Genomic DNA, 18,312 nt, shown 5'->3' with positions numbered 1-18,312 from the left:
CAAGCAGATTACTAGATCTGTGTTAAATATATAAAGCTATTTTTAATGTCAGCTCCTGTTTTGTTTTTTTTTACCTCTTATTTTGGTGTGCAGTCGACAAACTGTAGTAAAAAAAGATAGATCTGCTGTGTTCAAGTCAAGTGGTTTTTTTTGTCATTTCAACCATATACAGTTAGTAGTACACAGCAAAACAAGACAACGTTCCTCCAGGACCATGGTGCTACATAAAAACAACATAGGACAAACACAGGACCACATGAGACTACACAACTAAATAAAATACCTAAATATACCTATATACCTATATAAAGTGCACATGTAAACATGTGCAAAAAGTACTGGACAGTACAAGTAATTTCTAACAATGAACAGGACAATAGACACAGTGAGAGACAGTGCAGCGCCAACCAGTACACAGTAGTGCAAAAAGATAACAGTTTCTAAAAATGTAAACATAACATACTATGAGATAGTGTGCTACACTCTCAGAAAATAAAGTACATAATTGTACCTTTAGGGGTACAATGGCTTGTCACTGGGGCTGTACCCTCAAGGGACGACCCTTCCTAGAGCTGGCCGTCCGGCCAAACTGAGCTATCGGGGGAGAAGAGCCTTGGTGAGAGAGGTAAAGAAGAACCCAAAGATCACTGTGGCTGAGCTCCAGAGATGCAGTCGGGAGATGGGAGAAAGTTGTAGTAAGTCAACCATCACTGCAGCCATCCACCAGTCGGGGCTTTATGGCAGAGTGGCCCGACGGAAGCCTCTCCTCAGTGCAAGACACATGAAAGCCTGCATGGAGTTTGCTAAAAAACACCTGAAGGACTCCAAGATGGTGATAAATAAGATTCTCTGGTCTGATGAGACCAAGATATAACTTTTTGGCCTTAATTCTAAGCGGTATGTGTGGAGAAAACCAGGCACTGCTCATCACCTGTCCAATACAGTCTCAACAGTGAAGCATGGTGGTGGCAGCATCATGCTGTGGGGGTGTTTTTCAGCTGCAGGGACAGGACGACTGGTTGCAATCGAGGGAAAGATGAATGCGGCCAAGTACAGGGATATCCTGGACGAAAACCTTCTCCAGAGTGCTCTGGACCTCAGACTGGGCCGAAGGTTCACCTTCCAACAAGACAATGACCCGAAGCACACCGCTAAAATAACGAAGGAGTGGCTTCACAACAACCCCATGACTGTTCTTGAATGGCCCAGCCAGAGCCCTGACTTAAACCCAATTGAGCATCTCTGGAGAGACCTGAAAATGGCTGTCCACCAACGTTTACCATCCAACCTGACAGAACTGGAGAGGATCTGTAAGGAGGAATGGCAGAGGATACCCAAATCCAGATGTGAAAAACTTTTTGCATCTGTCCCAAAAAGACTCATGGCTGTATTAGATCAAAAGGGTGCTTCTACTAAATACTGAACAAAGGGTCTGAATACTTAGGACCATGTGATATTTCAGTTTTTCTTTTTTAATAAATGTGCAAAAATGTCAACAATTCGTGTTTTTCTGTCAATATGGGGTGCTGTGTGTACAATAATGAGGAACAAAAATGAACTTAAATGATTTTAGCAAATGGCTGCAATATAGCAAAGAGTGAAAAATTTAAGGGGGTCTGAATACTTTCCGTACCCACTGTATTTGTACCCCTGTGTTTTGTACCTTAAGAGACCAGGCTTGTACCTGTGGTGACAATTTTGTACCTTTACAGTACAAAATGGACCCTTCAAAAAGGGTACAAAATTGGCTTTGACGGTACAATCGTTGACTATAATTATATATATATATATATATATATATATATATATATATATATATATATATATACATATACACACACACACACACACACACACACACACACACACACACACACACACACACACACACACACACACGCTGAATTAAAATCAGAATTTATTAAATCTTAAAATTCTTAAAATGATTAAATTCATTTTAAACACATTTCATTTTAAACACATTTCATTTTAAACACAATGTCTAACTGTGACATATAAATGATCATCAACTGAGTAAGTGTCATTTGCCTGAAAGTCCATTTCATCTCCTGGTTTCAGTAAAGTCCATTCTTTATCAACCTTGACACTGCATGCATGAAAGTGACGGTCATAGGACAGAGGAATCAACATTTTTCCACAAAGGATCCACATGGTGTCTATGTTAAAGATGTACTTGATTTGCCAAAACAATGGAATACGCTCAGAATGCAGTACATCTATGACAAATACATCTCTGACAGCATACTTCACATTGTTGACTGTTACTTCAGACACACGTTGGATAGCTTTCTCTGTTAAATCTACATCACTGAGGTTGTGATTGACCATCAGGGCTCTCTGCAGCTCCACAGGTAAAGATAAAAATTAGTGGTCACACTTTTTACCGGCACTTTCTCAAATTCACCCAGCATACTCCCACAAAACTCCCAGCACTGTCTGAACTGGTGTCGGTTGCTCAGTGTTGTAGCTATGTTTACAAAATTTCTGCAGTTATGGGCAACCATTTTAAAATATTGGTGCTTGGCCTCAAATCTCATGCACCATAACAAACGCAGCGGCCCATACATTTGTATCAGTCTTGAATAATGAATTAAGTAATGACACTTTGGAGTAATAACACCCCCAAACACATCTTTCATTTCTGTCAGGAACTCTTGAACAAGTACATTTAACAAAAAAAGGTTCTCTCTCTTCACCTTCGTAGCCATAACGATCTCAGTAATCTCTCGACACAACAAAAAAACATGCCAATATTTACAATCAGGTGGCACACGGTGTGCCATTACAAAAGGCAAAAGCCTGAAAAGGCACCACTGTTGTGAAGCAGATCCAGTAATACCAACATGCTGCAGTCTTTCTGATAACTGTACTGGTTTGTTTACCTTGTCATTTTGACCAATGGACAGTTTTTGTAGTTCTTCATTTATTTCTCTTATAGTTATATGTTTCTCTGTATGAGCTTTACCAATAACTAGCTTCATAACAAGTGGAATTACACCCTCTAACAAATTGTGCATTATGTCCGGTGGTAAAGCTTTTGTCACATCAAAATATTGCAACTCTTCAAAAGGTGAAGGACCATTCACACCATAAGTCACTTTGTCATCAGGATTTTGTTGAACGCGGGCAAGATGACACTGATGAACCTCAGATGTTCTTAAAACAAAGCTGTCTTCCTCAAACATGTGTTTTATATCTCCATAAGAAGCCATGCAATAACGACAAATTCTACCAGAGTTAAATGACATGGTAAATCCACCGATCATGTGAGCTGACAAGTTATCACCAGATAAAGTTGCAAGAGCAGCACGAAATGTGTGTTCAGTTTCATCAACAGTAACTGTAAAACCATCAGTTGCCAGTTTTTTAAGATCATTAAGCAAAGGTTTTAAGATGACATCCAAACCACACTGTTTAACATATGAATAACGCACCAACAACGCTAAATGAATATGTCTCTGCTGCGATCTATACTTGTAGTCCAAATTGCCTAAAGTATAATAGAATGCGCACAGCTTGTGCTTGGTTCTTTTTGACCCCAATGGGTTAACTACTTCAAATTCGTCTTCATAGAAATGCAGCCGCAATGCAGTTGGGTGATCTTTAAAAAATGTGTTGTTTGAAAATTTCTCCATCACAGTAGTCTGTTAAAAATTCGCTGTCTGTCTCTGGATTATTTTCATTCAGAATTTGATCCCAAATGTCCTCATGAGAACAGTAATTTTTCAGCACTTTATCAATGGGTACATATGAATAGGAGCCCACTGAGTGTCCTACAGAGTCCCTTAACTTAAAATGGACAGGTTCTGTCATGTTAAGCTTGGATTTACAATGGTCTTTTATCATGTATGGCGATCGAATAGCTTTTGAGGCCTCATCAAAAAAATCATTAGACTGTATAACCCTTTTCAGTTCTGGACTTTGTGACATGTCAAAACCACTTTTCTGCAGGTGGTAAGCTATAAAAAATCATAGTTCTCCTTAAAAAAACACAGTAAGAAATTAACATCATCAACAATTTCTTCTTGAACTGACAATGGTAGGTCATTTTTTCTCTACATTTCAGAACGAACTTGAAAAGATTTTCTTTGAAATTCTTTAACAGCTCATCCATACATGGAGGATTTTCAGTGACAGTGTGTGTGTCCTAGGCTGATCAAAATCTTCATCGACTACCTCAGTATTTCCATCGTCGTCGTCATCATTGTCAGAACGTAAAACACGGTCTGTGTGTTTTCGATATACATGTCGCCTAAAAGATTCATATTTTGTAAATGTTGACTGGCAGTCATTACGTCCACATGTAATAGTGAAATTGGCTTCATGGGCATGAATGAGTCCTATGTGCTGAATTAGTTTCATCAAGGTGAATGTCCTCCTGGAGCATTTGGAGCACTGGTATGGACGAGGCATGTAGAGGAGATTTATTTGCCTAGTGACAGTTATTGGCAGAGGCTGGTCACCATCCATTTACATTTACATTTACATTTATGCATTTGGCAGACGCTTTTATCCAAAGCGACTTACAGTATTACAGTATTACAGGGACAATCCCCCCGGAGCAACCTGGAGTTAAGTGCCTTGCTCAAGGACACGGTGGTGGCCGTGGGGTTAGAACCTGCAACCTTCTGATTAACAGCCCTGTGCTTTAGCCACTACGCCACCACCACATCCACAACTATTTTGGCAATGTACCTTTGGAGAAACATCAGTGTGTTCTTCAGATGTCTTGGATATGAAAGATTGAACACGAAGTATGTGCAGAACGCTGAGATGATTCCTTCATCGATTCCTGAGGTGCGACACACCTCGATGTGGTCCACTTTCAGAATGTTTGGAGCTCTCCTGGCAAAGGCCATTTTCCAGTCTTGGTCGGTCAACTGAATAGTTGGGTACGGGCTGTCAAGATCAGTCTATTCAAAGCCAAAAGGAAAAAAGCTAAATAACCTGACAGTTTTACCATTTGGTGAAAAATATTAATACCTCACAAATTCTGGTAATGAACGAAAAGTTAATCCATTCTGACATATTGCACTTGTTGTAATATATAATTATAATATAATTAGAATGTGACTATTCTGATGTGGTGTGCAGACTCAGCTAGTAAATTAGATTTTGTTTTGGGTGTTCATGCTACACAATTAAGAGTACAATTTTATTTTTTAGTCATTGTGCACAAATATTGTGCTTATGTACTCAAACCTCCGCCTTTTCCTTTCACACAAGAACAGATATGAATTGCTGTTAAAACTTGTTTGACTGAATTTAAGCAAGAAGTGATGAATCTTAAGTAATTTAACAATGGTGGAAGACAAAAAGCAATAGGACCATCCAAGCAAGTCTTCAGCGTAGCAACCATGATGAGGTGATCAGCCTTATTACCAGTTTACATACCACTTAAAAGTAATGAAATATTTAAAAGTGGATAAAGTATTCCTTTAAGTGGAGATATGTGCGGGGTTAACAATGTGATTTACTTTCTATCAGTTTGTCAAGTGTATTTGGTGTTATGGAGGTGAACAAAAGAGATTTTAGCAAGCAACACATACCTCTCCAAGTGTAATAAAGTGATCAATGTTCTCCTTGAAGATGTAAGGCAGAAAGATGAGGGCTGCCCTAAAGTCAATATCTGCAAGACATAAGATATATTTGATATCTAAACACCATTTTTCTAATTCAGAAGCAGTTCAGGTAAATATTAAGGTCATCACTATGCATTTGGTCCAGTGTAGATGTCAATTTCAGGTAAGCAATTTGAATATAAAAGATGACTTCCCCACAGAACCTATGTTAATTAAGACCTTGCCAATTGAAGTACACTGTTTTATGACATAAGAATAATAACAAATCTAAAATAGAATTAAAGACATATTAAGGCCCACGACTTGGAAACACTGTGGTATAGGCATTAACATTTAATCAGTACCTGGAAGATCCTCAGTAAGAGCTTCTTCTTTTGTCTCCAGGTAAAACTGGAATAGTGGGGATTTCCTTTGAGCTAGGTGAAGCACCTTCGGTACAATACATTTGAAGCCTTCATTGAATCGCTGACACAAGTTCCCTGTTGCTGGATGGATACGTTCCAACTCATCAAACAACTACAGAAAAAAAAAAAGATTAAGCTTTATTCCGTAACAGAGTTCATTCAGCTTGATACTAATCTAAGCAGCAGTGCTTAATGGCATATGGAAGATGTGTGACATTTGTGTGTAGATTACATGTTAGTTTTCATACTATAAAACCATTAAAATTTGCATCATTAATTTCCGCTGTCACATTTTTAATGATGATTAATAAACAAGCAAAAACCACTATGTAACTGAAATGTTATTAGAGTACAATACATTACCAAGTTTGACCCAATAACTCCTCCCCTGTCATGAAAGCTTCACCAGGAATGTACTGCTCCAAAATAAATGAAGCACAGACTGGAAAACACAATTTTGAGTGGCAACACAAAGCTGAGAAATTATTTTGAAAGGTGCACACCACACACTTGTTTTGGTTTCCTCCACAAACAAGCTGGCTAAAAAGTGTGCCCAAAATTAAACTAAATACAAACATGTTGTTGTGCATCCTTCATAACAATTTTCAGCTTAAAATCAAGTTATCCTCCTGTATGTACAGCATTTTGGAGCAGTACACTCCTGGTGAAGTTCTCATTTTCATGAAAGGGAATCAAACTTGGTGCATGTATTACACTCACACAGACCAGTAAATAAGAATATACCATCAAGAATTTTAACTATGACCGTAGGATATTTTTTTACTTACCCCGGTGGGTGTCCTTAATAAAGGGTACTTCTTAACTGTGTCCTCTACAGTCATGCCATCAGCAATCTCCTTTTGCCGCCATGCAAATGTCTGCTGCATTCGGTCCCATACAATCCTGAAATCAGGTTGCATCTTCTGGTACTGGCTATGCAAGACATTCACATGAGCCTCAATGGAGGATGGGTCCTCACCCAGAACACTTGGTGCCTTTATGGGAATTGAGATAGAGAGAGATACACTTACAAACACATCTGACATAAAACTAAACACTAAATTGTCTTGTGTAGTTCCATTGAGTGAACCAATCTTCTATCAATCTGATTTAACTGACTTGACCAACCGTATAACTGATAACTACAAAACTGTGAAAAAGAAAATACGACAGAGACATTAACCAACTAACAGTGACTACAACTTAACTAAGCCTCATTTATTACCAATGCACCAAGCTGGGCATCACTGACTGTGGACACATTTCTTTGACTGGTCCTCACTGTTTCTACAAGTTGCTTTGATTTTTTGTGGCCAAACTTCTCCTTACTACCTCTCACTTCACTGTTGTCAACCAGAGGTGCACGCTCCCACTTGAATTTACGCCTCAGAGACATGTGCCATGTGTGCTAATTGAAACAGAAATATCGATTACCAAAGACAGCTCTATACCATAGTTGTTTGCGCTAAATAACAAACAGATCAAGTGTTATTCCTATTTAGATTGAAGATAATACTAAATGTTGCTTAGTTTTTCCTTTTATGACAGACCTGCACATAACATTGGGAAGATGTAATACCTCATGTTAAAAATACTGTGTATAGTTATTTGCAAATGCACTTACATAACCATTTCCCTCGAGATCCTTCAGGAAAGGATATTTCGCAATCAGCATCTTTACAACTTGCACATATTCTGAAGTTGTGGGATACCTACAAGAGAAGAAATGTAAATCAATTGAAGGCCATCTATTTGAAATAATCATGCACCAGCACAAACACCATCCATTTATTTTTGTCAGCATGAATTTTGTTTCATGGGGCAAATATGCTCTACAAAGACTTAACTATTTCTGGTGGTTTCCTAGAATCAGATGAAATATTAAAGGGGTCATGACATGAGAAACCAAATTTGCCTTGATCTTTTGGTATATAAGAGGTCTTTGTATCATTAAAACATCCTGCAAGTTTAATATTTTAAGACGTCCTCCCCATTCTAAACGAATCATTTATTTAATCAAGCTCAAAATACAGCTCGTTCTGGATTCATGGTTAGAAGTGACATGTCGGTTAGAAGTGACGTAACAGCGTTTGCACAAGATAACTACGCTCATTTCGTATCGCCGTGCGCCTCACAAGTGTTCAGTCGATGGACAGCGAGCTCTGACAGAGACTACTTGTGCACAGGAAAATTACGATGCCACACAGATGTGCTGTTCCTGGCTGTGGTCAAACAAAACCTCTGAATAAGCTGCCAAAAGATCCAGACGTCAGGGAAAAATGGATGCAGTTTATTTTTTGCGGACGTCCCAGTCACGGCAGTGTTAACTTAAGCGTTTGTTCTGTACATTTTAAGGATGACTGTTTTGAGAACAAATCTCAATATGATGCTGGCTTTGCCAGAAAACTGTTGCTCAAAGATAAGTCCGTGTCGACTATTCTGGGAACAACGACGACGCAAACTGTAAGTAATCTATTTTAAACTTTAAACTACTTTTTAAAGCGCAATTTCATTCATTATGAATAATCACAGTGTTTTTACTTAGTTTACTTGCATATTGTTCTGGCTGGGGGCGTCAATAATTGATACATAGGCACTGACGTTAGCCAATCATAACAGTGGGCGTTAACACTGAAGTCTTAAATGGAAAACGCCCCCAAAACAGACTGTTTGAATCAGAGGATGAGAAACAGGGTGGGAAAAGGTCATAAATCACTAGATTTTAAAAGTTTTTCTTAAAAAAAAATATATTAATACTATAATTGCACCTAAGGGAACATAATAATACAATAAAAAAAACCATGTCATGACCCCTTTAAATGGAAGTATAGATTAGCCTTAGCTCAACTGCTCAATACACTTACGTACATTGTGTATAGTGCCACAGCCTCAAAGAGAACCCGGATCATTATGTGTCTATCCTTTGGATTTCTCTGGCATGGTTCTTTGTTGTCCAGCTTCGTTTGTAGGTGTCTGGGGAATGCTGGAATGTCAAAACTAGCAGGCAGTCTCACATTAGTTCCATTCCTGTAATATAGCAATTTTTGTCTTTTAATTTTAGGTGTAAATCAATTTAACAAACAATTTACATTGCTAAGACCCTTCCAATTAATAGGTTACCAAACAATACATAAAGTGCAGGCCTGCAGTCTTTGATAACATATCTTAAATCCTTGCAACAGGTCAGGTAAAAGCAATGTCTGCCCAAAATATTTACTGCTTTGAGGACAATAATTACTAGAACAAAAGTTATGGTACTAGTGTTCTTAAGCTTCAAGTTGGTCACTACAGCTAAGATGAAACTTAGAAGATGCTTTGAAAACATCATACATTCACTAACCTTGGTATAGCTGAACTAGATTGCTGGCATTCTTCTGGAGGAACAGGCTCTAATGTCAGAGTTACTACTGGCTCTTTCAGCTTGCATACAAACTGGTTGAATTTGGCCTGCTTCTTAAAAGATCCTTGAAACAGGTATGCAACCATAGTCTCTGTGAGGCCACAGTCAACTGTTTCACCATCCACATCATTATCTGAAAGAAAATAAACAGAGGGATATGAAACAGCTGTGCACTTGACTAAAAAGTAATCCAAACAAACTGAAATAATTTGACCAGCATATAATAGCAACAACATTAGCTTTAGTGGCCAATGCCCAAGCTAGGGTCTCATAATATGTTAAACTAAAATGTGACATACAAAAAGCGAATTCATTTAATAATAAGTTAAGTGCAGACACAGTAAGAGAAACAGAGAGAGAGAGAGAGAGAGAGAGAGAGAGAGAGAGAGAGAGAGAGAGAGAGAGAGAGAGACTGACGACAGAAGCAGATAGTAGAGGCTAGCAGTAAAGTTAAGACCGTAAACACAGCGTATGGCGAGTGTATAGTGCCGTGGATAACCTACCGAAGGTGACAGTCGTGTACTTTTACGTGAGAGAATATGAGGTGTGATTTGTGCACTTTTTGGCTATCGCTAAGCAAACTGAGAGGTGAACTAACGTGTATACGGTCGCGAGCCGTCTGGCCAAAATCCCATAGTATTCAGGCGTCAGACGTAAGATTTGAGACGTCACACGTCACGGTCACGTGTTAGTATGGAACGCCAGGCAGTTCAAATATACGCGAATTTTAACACGTAGACAACGTGTAGACAACACGTCAACAACACGTTGTTTGCACGGACCAAAGTCCGCGGTGGCGTGGTGGCGACGTAGCTGAAAAAGGATTGTATTTACTTTGCGTCTGAATAACGTACGCGTGGGTAAACGTGTGGATAAACGTCTGCATAGTATGACGTACGTGTGGATAAACGTCTGGATAACCTACGTGTGGATCAACGTCTGGCTATTAGCTTAATAGTTAGGCTGAATTCTATCATCTCACTATTGTACCTTTTAAATTTGGGATATGATCATAACACACACTGTTTTCATGTTTTTGAGGGTTTACAACACTATTATATATATCATTTATATAGGCAGCAGGCTATATATTTATCTGTTTTAATATTGGTAACGTTAATCATGGGCGGCGCTAGGGCGGGCTAGCAGTGCTCAGCACCCCCAATAAAGACCAAAGCACCGCCAAATATTATTTCTGGAATCGATTAGCCTATATTCAGGCTGTGTTCTATGCAGCCCTGAAACAAATGGTGCAGGGAAAAAAGAAAACTTTCTATTTTGAGATATTGAGTCATTATTTCAACATAAGTTTCTGTTATTTCAACATAGTTATTTCGACGTAATAACGGGACAGTCTAATCTGCACTAAACCACTTTAAGCGTTCTTGTAATGATTTTCTATGGGCAGGGTTCGAATTGATTTATGACTCTTGGGGGGGGTCCCCTAAAATGTATGTAATTAAAAAAGTTGAGAATATCTGATCAGATTCAGAACGATGATCAAAACACAGATGGAGTCGATTGAGTCAGACACCCCTAAAGCTTCACAGTCATTTTCTCTTCATGGGTTACGCTTCATTTTATTTGGAAACATTAAGCAGTTTTGATTTACACGCTGTTTAATGATCACATTATTTTACATATGAGTGAGCAATCTTCTATCACTTGTTTCTGCTTCTTCTTTCCTGTGTTTTGATCCAGAGATTCTGTACTAAAGATGTGTAATAGCGCCCCCTACCGTATAACAGTGATAACAGGGATAGTTGGAAAATTAATCAATGGCAGGAAAGATTAAAGTAGAATTAAAGTAAATTCCTATGTACACTAGCAATGGACTAGCATACACAGAAATTCAGAAACGCAGAATTAGAAAATTATCTGTTTTTGTCACATAACACACACAGGAAACAGTAATCCAATAGCAGTAGTTTTTAATGGGGTAATCCAAAATCGTAGTCTTCCAGGCAGGGGTCAAAATCCAAATAATCAAACCAAACACAAGAACTAAAACAAGAAACAAGCTAGAAACAGAACTCAGAAGTGGTGTGACATATAACAAGGACTCCATGACAATGACTGAACAGACAGGGTATAAATACACAGATACTAACAATGAATACCAGGGAACAGCTGAGTGCAATGAACAGTGATTGGTACAGACAAGGATTGTGGGGAATGCAGTTCCAGAGTGAATGGTGACAGTATGGGGAAGAGACCTCTAGTGGACACCCGGGGAAACACAAACCAGACATTGTGACAGTTTTATATCAATATTTTAATCAATATTTTCAAACGTTATAAGTTATAATTATAAAATATATATAATTATATATAATTATAGAAATTATAAGACTGTATACGAAAAACTATGTAAAAAAAAATTATATATATATATATATATGTATTCTTAGAACACTTAGGCACATTACTGAAGTGAATAGATATGTAGGCACGCTTTTTATACATGAAAACATACAGATGTTATTGAAACTCATAATTATAATAAAACTATTATTGTTGTCTTTTGATAAAAGTAATTCTCAGCAGCTCACAAACTGTAGGGAAATAATAGATTGGCTTTGTTCTTATAATGTTTAAAACCTCTACTAAAGTCTCTTTGTAGATCTGTAGACAAACACATTTTAAAGGATTACAATTTTCTTTTGATCACTGATTCAGTGACTAACTCATTTCACACAAGACACTCATTTGTCACCACCTTCTGGCATCACCATGGTCACTGAATCATTAAAAGGATCTGAACGAATTTTGGTCAACATAGTCAAAACACTGGAGCCACTTGGATACATTTAAATAAAAAATAAAAAAAATGAATTGCACAAGCACAATTGTCATTATTGTAATTGATTAAATAATTTATTCAGGACCACCTTATGCTCAGTCTTTTATTGTCATGTGGGAAACAGAAGCAAGTGCTCCACAAGATGACCTTTGTTTTTGCAGCTAATTTTGCAAAATCTTGCAATTATTTTGCAATTCTTGAATCTTTAAAATACTACAAATATTAAAAGTAAATAGTACAATAGTTAATATAATACTTATATCATACTTTTATATTTATAGTGTAATATATTAATACTGAACTTAAGTGTTTGGTTTGTGTGAGCCACCATACTGACAGCTGTGTGCATGTTTTTAATTTTTTTTATTTTGCTATGTGATTTCTTTCTTCACTAATTCACTGAAGTGATATTATTGTTAACTCAGAAGACAGCACACAGTGGAAATATTTCAAATATTCGTTTATCACATATACGAATAAATCGTATCGGTTACCTAACGTAACCTCGGTTCTCTCTAGATGAGGGAACGAGTATTGCGTAAGCTAGCTTACGCTACGGGAAAGATTCATCTTTTCTGAGATATTGAAGCCAAAAAATTATCCTTAATTTTTGTATCCATTGTCAACGCAGTGCGGCAGCTGCAGACCTTGAGCGGGCTAGCTAGCGAGCTCATAGGTTGCTCTGCGGCAACTGCTGCAGCCTATAGACGAGCTTGGGCTAACTCGCGATCCAATGAGAGGCGTCCCGCGCTCACTGCAACAAAGCCCGCCAAAATGGGCGTGACTAGAGTGCATATAAGCGTAGTTCGTGAGGCTGCAACCCTGGTTTTCATTGACTGAAGCTGAAAAGTCGCCGTGGCGCGAAGCACGGCCGGCTACGCAATACTCGCTCCCTCATCTAGAGAGAACCGAGGTTACGTTAGGTAACCGACACGTTCTCTTACGAGAGGTTCTCTCAGATATGCGTAAGCTAGCTTACGCTACGGGAACCCATTGTCAACGCCGTGCGCGCCAAGAATCCACTGTATGAGCCCCAGGGAATTAAGGGGGGACCCGTGGGAGCCCTTATGAGTGGGGAAATAATATTTGGCCGGCAAGAATGCGGGTCATTGATTGTGTAATACATAAGCGCATAGTGGGAAGGGAACGACAGAGCGGCGGTGCCGGTCTGTGTGGAATGTGTCCCATCAGTGCAGCTCACCAGGGGAGCTGTAGCGTATTAAACCTCTAGTAGTTTCGCCTGCAGAGCGGGCACTTCCATATTGTAAAATCTGACAAAGGTGGAGGGGGAAGTCCATCCCGCTGCCACACATATGTCGTGAATGGAAATCCCGCTGGACCATGCCCACGAGGATGCCATGCCTCTAGTGGAGTGAGCCCTAATGCCCAACGGGCATGGCAGGTCTTTTGACGCCGTATGCAGCAGCAATAGCGCCCACTATCCATCTAGATAGTGTCTGTTTCGAGGCGGCGAGACCTTTGGTGCGCCCTCGAACTAAACGAAAAGCTGCTCAGAGCGCCTGAAAGCGGCGGAGCGCGCAGTATACAATCTCAGTGCTCTGACCGGGCAAAGGAGATTGGCGCCGCTCGCTAACGGAAGCTGGCAGCCCGATAGGGAAATGACCTGTGCTCTGAAAGGAGTACCGATCACCTTGGGAACATAGCCGTGTCTAGGCTTTAAAATGACCTTGGAGTCACTTGGTCCAAACTCAAGACACGCAGCGCTGACAGACAGCGCGTGAAGGTCTCCCACACGCTTGACTGATGACAGGGCAGTCAGAAAAACGGTTTTGAGTGAAAGGTATTTCAAATCCACGGATTGAAGTGGTTCGAAGGGGGGCTTTCATAGTTTCGAGAACTATAGAAAGATCCCAGATAGGAACCGATGGGGGCGCGGGGGTTCATCCTTCTAGCTCCCCTGAGGAAGCGGATGACCAGCTCGCTTTTACCCCATGACTGGCCGTGCAGGGTTCAGCTGAACGCCGCAACGGCCGCCACATACACTTTGAGCGTGGATGGGGATCTGCCCTTATCCAGCAGCTCTTGTAGAAATACGAGCAGCGACGCACACCCCACATGTCCGCGGGTCCAGGTCTCGGTCGGTGCACCATTTTGAGAACACAGACCATTTTGACGCATAGAGTCTTCTCGTGGAAGGTGCTCTAGCGTGTATGATGGTGTTTATTACTCCTTCTGGCAGAGCGACGGGTAGTCGCTGATCACCCACGCATGCAGCCCCAGCTCTGGGTGGGGATGCCAAATTGTGCCGCGAGCTTGAGAGAGGAAATCTGCTCTCACTGGGATGGGCCACGGCGCTGTCAGTGACAGCTGCGTAAGCTCCGGAACCATGTCTGATTCTCCCAACGCCGGGCTATGAGGAGCACCGAGTGACGCTGCTTCCTGATCCTCTGCATTACCTGTGGCAATAGCGAGATGGGAGGGAAGGCGTAAGCGGGCGCCTGGGCCAGTCCTGGGCCAGCTGCCCTCGCTGAGAAAAATATTGGGCAGTGAGAGTTCTCTTTGGACGCAAAGAGGTCTATCTCCGCTCTGCCGAATAGGTGCCCTAACGCCTGGACTGTTTGAGCGTGCAGGGACCATTCCCCTGGGGAATATTGTCTCTGGACAGTCTGTCCGGGCCGCCGCTCAGGTGGCTGGACCAACTCAGTATGCGCTTTCGGCCAGATGGAAGAGGTTCCTGGATCTGACACCGCCCTGACGGTTTAGGTAGGATACCACAGATCTGTTGTCCGAACGGACCAGGACGTGGTGACCCTGAATGACCGGGAGAAAGCGCACGAGCGCGCTCGACCGTACTCGACCGCTATCATTTCCAGACAATTTATGTGAAGGAGCTTTTCCTGAACTGACCATAGGCCGAAAACCGGAGAGCCCTCGCGAGACCGCACCCCAACCCGTGTTGGACGCGCCTGTCGAGATGACTTTTCGGCGAGATACAGCTCCCATTGTCACTCCCCGCTGATACCATTCGCCACTGTCCAGGGCTGCAGAGCTGAAATACAGGTCTGAGTCACCTTGATGGGCTGGCGGCCTGTGGCCCAAGCCCGGCGAGATGCGCTGGTGTTTAGCCAATGCTGAAGCGGGCGATGTGCAGTAAACCCAGCTGAAGTACTGCTGCGGCTGAGGCCATGTAGCCTAGCACTCTCTGAAATTTCTTCAGAGGTGTGAGGCTGTTCATCTGAAATGACGCTGCTAGTCGCTGCACACGGCGCGCGCTGTGTAGATAAGCGAGCCGCCATTGCCACTGAGTCTAGTTCTATTCCAAGGAAGGAAATTTCCTGACTGGGCTGTAGTGAGCTCTTGGTCCAATTGACTGCAAGGCCCAAACTGTTCAGATGACTGAGGAGAACTGTCCTGTGAGACAGAAGCTCCGTATGTGATTGTGCCAAAATCAGCCAATCGCCCAAATAGTTCAGAATTCGCAAACCCTGACTCCGCAGGGGTGCGAGCGCCAGCGTCCATGCACTTCGTGAAAGTACGGGTGCTAAGGACAGGCTGAACGGAAGGACGGTGTATTGATAAACCTGGCCGTCGACGGCTAATCTCAAGAATGGCCTGTGACGGGATTTATCTGAATCTGAAAGTATGCATTTTTCAGATCGAGAGAAATAAACCAGTCCCCTGGCACATTACGCGCGAGGAGTTTGCTGGTTGTAAGCATTTCGAACGGTCTTTTGCAAGCGCTTTGTTCAAAACCCTGAGATCTAATATTGGTCTGAGGCCGCCGTCTTTCTTGGGGACAAGAAAATAACGGCTGTAAAACCCCGACTCGCTCAGGGAGGCGGCACTCTCTCTATGGCCCTTTTGCACAGAAGGTTTGTTATTTCTGAACGAAGCATGCACGCTAAGCTTCCGTGTTCAAAGTAGTTTCGAGCCGCGCCTGAAGCAAGGAGGACGGCGATCGAACTGTAGCAAATAGCCCTGTTTTATTGTGCTTAACACCCATTCGGATATCCCTGGAATATCTTCCCACACTTTGAAGCGTAATGTTAGAGGGTGAATGGCCAAATCGCTCTGATTGCCGCGACACAGCCGCTGAACAGAATGTGTGAGCGCCGCTTACTGTGCTTATGCTGGACTGCTCGCAGACAGCATGGACAGGCTGTTCTGTGAGTGACTTCCGATTGAGGTGAATGGGGAAAGAGTCACGCCTGTTAAGTGATGCGCAAGCATAGCCACGGGCACGGGACTTACATACAGAGAAGTGTTTGCTGGCCGTGTGACAGAGCCGGGCAGAGAATGGGCGCCGCGACGTATTCGTGGAGCGCATTTATTGACTCTAACACTCGAGTGGTTCGTGAACCGCTTTTGAGTGTGCTCTGATGGGGACACGGAACGGTAATGCTTGTGTGTAGAGCTGAACACTAGATTGTGGGCACATTTTCTACACATAAGGCTGGTCGTGTGACAGAGTGGCCAGAGAATGGGCGCACGACGGATTCGTGGGTGCGTTATTAACCCTAACACTCGAGCCGGTCGTAACCGCTTTATGTGAGTGTGCTTCTGATAGGGACACGGACGGTAATGCTTGTGTGTAGGGGTGAGCACTGAATCGTGGGCACATTTTCTACACATAAGGCTTTATTTTGGGTCGCCGTGGAAATGCCGCTTGAGTGCAGGCAAGCGGGTAATATCACCGGCTTGTTGGCTGCTGAATCCACCACTGCAGTAGCCTGAGAGAAGGGGACTGACAGGGGCGTACGGGACTTACATACAGCTGGCCGTGTGACAGAGCGGGCAGAGGAGGGACGCACGACGGGCTCGTGGGCGCTTATTAACTCTAACACTCGAGCCGGTCGTGAACCGCTTATGTGAGTGTGCTCTGATAGGGACATCGGGATGTGTAATGCTTGTGTGTAGGGGTGAGCACTGGATTGTGGGCACAATTTCTACACATAAGGCATGTTTACTCTTTACAAGATTTCTTTGGGTCGCCGTGAAAACGGCGCTTGAGTGCAGGCAAACGGGTAGTATCACCGGCTTGTTGGCTGCTGAATCCACCACTGCAGTAGCCTGAGAGAAGGGGACTGACAGGGGCTAAGCTTTGACGGTGGTCCGGCCGTGGCGGACTGAGCCGCCGCTTTCTCAACAACGCTAGGAGGACTTCGGTTGCTCAGGTTTCAGTACAATCTTAGGCCGAGGCCCGCAGGGGGCGGCTGTCTGAGCGCGATCGAGGGCGGCCGCCCTGTCGACGCTGAGAAGTCTGGCTTGTTGAGCTGGGCGCTGTGAAGAGGCTCGTGCAGGAGGCTGGTCACTTGGGCGGCCTGCAGAGGAGCTTAGCCGACGAGGCAGAAAGAGATTCATGGCTTGGGCTTCGAGAAACGGTCAACAATGCCACTCACCACGGAACCGAAGAGACCGGACAGAGAGAGCGCGCGTAGTGCGTTCAGCTTCTCCCAAGTCGGCTAGTCAGATCTGAAACAGCCTCTGTCTGTAAGACGGCCATGGAATGCAGAGCAGATGCGCTTGGCCGGGCGGCGGTATAGGCGCTGCCAACAGAGGCGGAAGTAGTTCTGCAGGCCTTAGACGGGAGCACCAGCTTAGACCGCCATCTCGCGGAGGGCGGGCAAAGGTGCGGCGTGGAGTCTGTTGGGAGCCTGTTCAGGGGGCGGTGACCACTCGAGCCCGAGGCGGTCGGCAACCTGTGTGAGGAGGCGCGTTAGTTCCCCTTCGACTCCGGCGCGGGTCCTGCTGGATTCCTGGGCCGAGGAGGAGGCGTGTGAGCCTAACCACTCCTCGCTGTCCAAAGCCATGATGGAACAGCCCTTATCCTCCGCTTCTTCGTCCGAGATGGCAGCAGAGCAGCCGCTCGGCGGCAACTGCGCTGGCCCCGAGTGGGCGGGAGAGTGAAGGCAATGCTCGAGGGAGGAGCTCCGGCGAGGCAATCGCTTCTACCACTGGTTCCGCAGCCTTTGAGAGCGGGCGCTTTTACTGCGCGGCTGAATGGAAGGCGCGCGGCGGCTTGGTCCTGAGCGCTCGAGTCGAGCCCGCAGGGTCGACATCGAAGCTCCTCGCAGAGATCGCGATCCGCCTTCAGCGAGGGGATCTCTGCATGCCCCAGTCCCAGGCAGAGAGCGCAGATGA

At 43.2% G+C, this 18,312-nt stretch overlaps 1 protein-coding gene across 1 annotated transcript; it reads right to left on the bottom strand.

Annotated features, from left to right (window-relative positions):
* Positions 1 to 4,671: 4,671 nt before the first annotated feature.
* Positions 4,672 to 9,732, bottom strand: LOC127625197 (uncharacterized). Its single transcript, XM_052100331.1, has 8 exons — positions 9,707 to 9,732; positions 9,348 to 9,540; positions 8,876 to 9,034; positions 7,632 to 7,719; positions 6,796 to 7,002; positions 5,948 to 6,119; positions 5,571 to 5,650; positions 4,672 to 4,934 (listed from the first exon to the last, which is right to left on the bottom strand). Exons 2-8 carry the CDS (start codon positions 9,491 to 9,493, stop codon positions 4,677 to 4,679), a joined length of 1,110 nt encoding a protein of 369 aa, XP_051956291.1. The 5' UTR covers positions 9,494 to 9,540; positions 9,707 to 9,732; the 3' UTR covers positions 4,672 to 4,676.
* Positions 9,733 to 18,312: the final 8,580 nt, after the last annotated feature.

The sequence above is a fragment of the Xyrauchen texanus genome, chromosome 31, assembly GCF_025860055.1.
Source record: "Xyrauchen texanus isolate HMW12.3.18 chromosome 31, RBS_HiC_50CHRs, whole genome shotgun sequence".
Lineage (NCBI taxonomy): Eukaryota > Metazoa > Chordata > Actinopteri > Cypriniformes > Catostomidae > Xyrauchen > Xyrauchen texanus.
The sequence above is the reverse complement of the archived record's forward strand: the minus strand, read 5'-3'. Positions and strand labels throughout refer to the sequence as shown.

Bases quoted from the DNA above. Each gene is read 5' to 3' on its own strand.
- LOC127625197 (XM_052100331.1), bottom strand. From the start codon at position 9,493: ATGGTTGCATACCTGTTTCAAGGATCTTTTAAGAAGCAGGCCAAATTC. The intron at 9,035-9,347 runs GTTAGTGAATGT...GCTATATTACAG, and splicing joins TCTAGTTCAGCTATACCAAG to GAATGGAACTAATGTGAGAC. The intron at 7,720-8,875 runs GTACGTAAGTGT...CTTCTCTTGTAG, and splicing joins GCTGTGGCACTATACACAAT to GTATCCCACAACTTCAGAAT.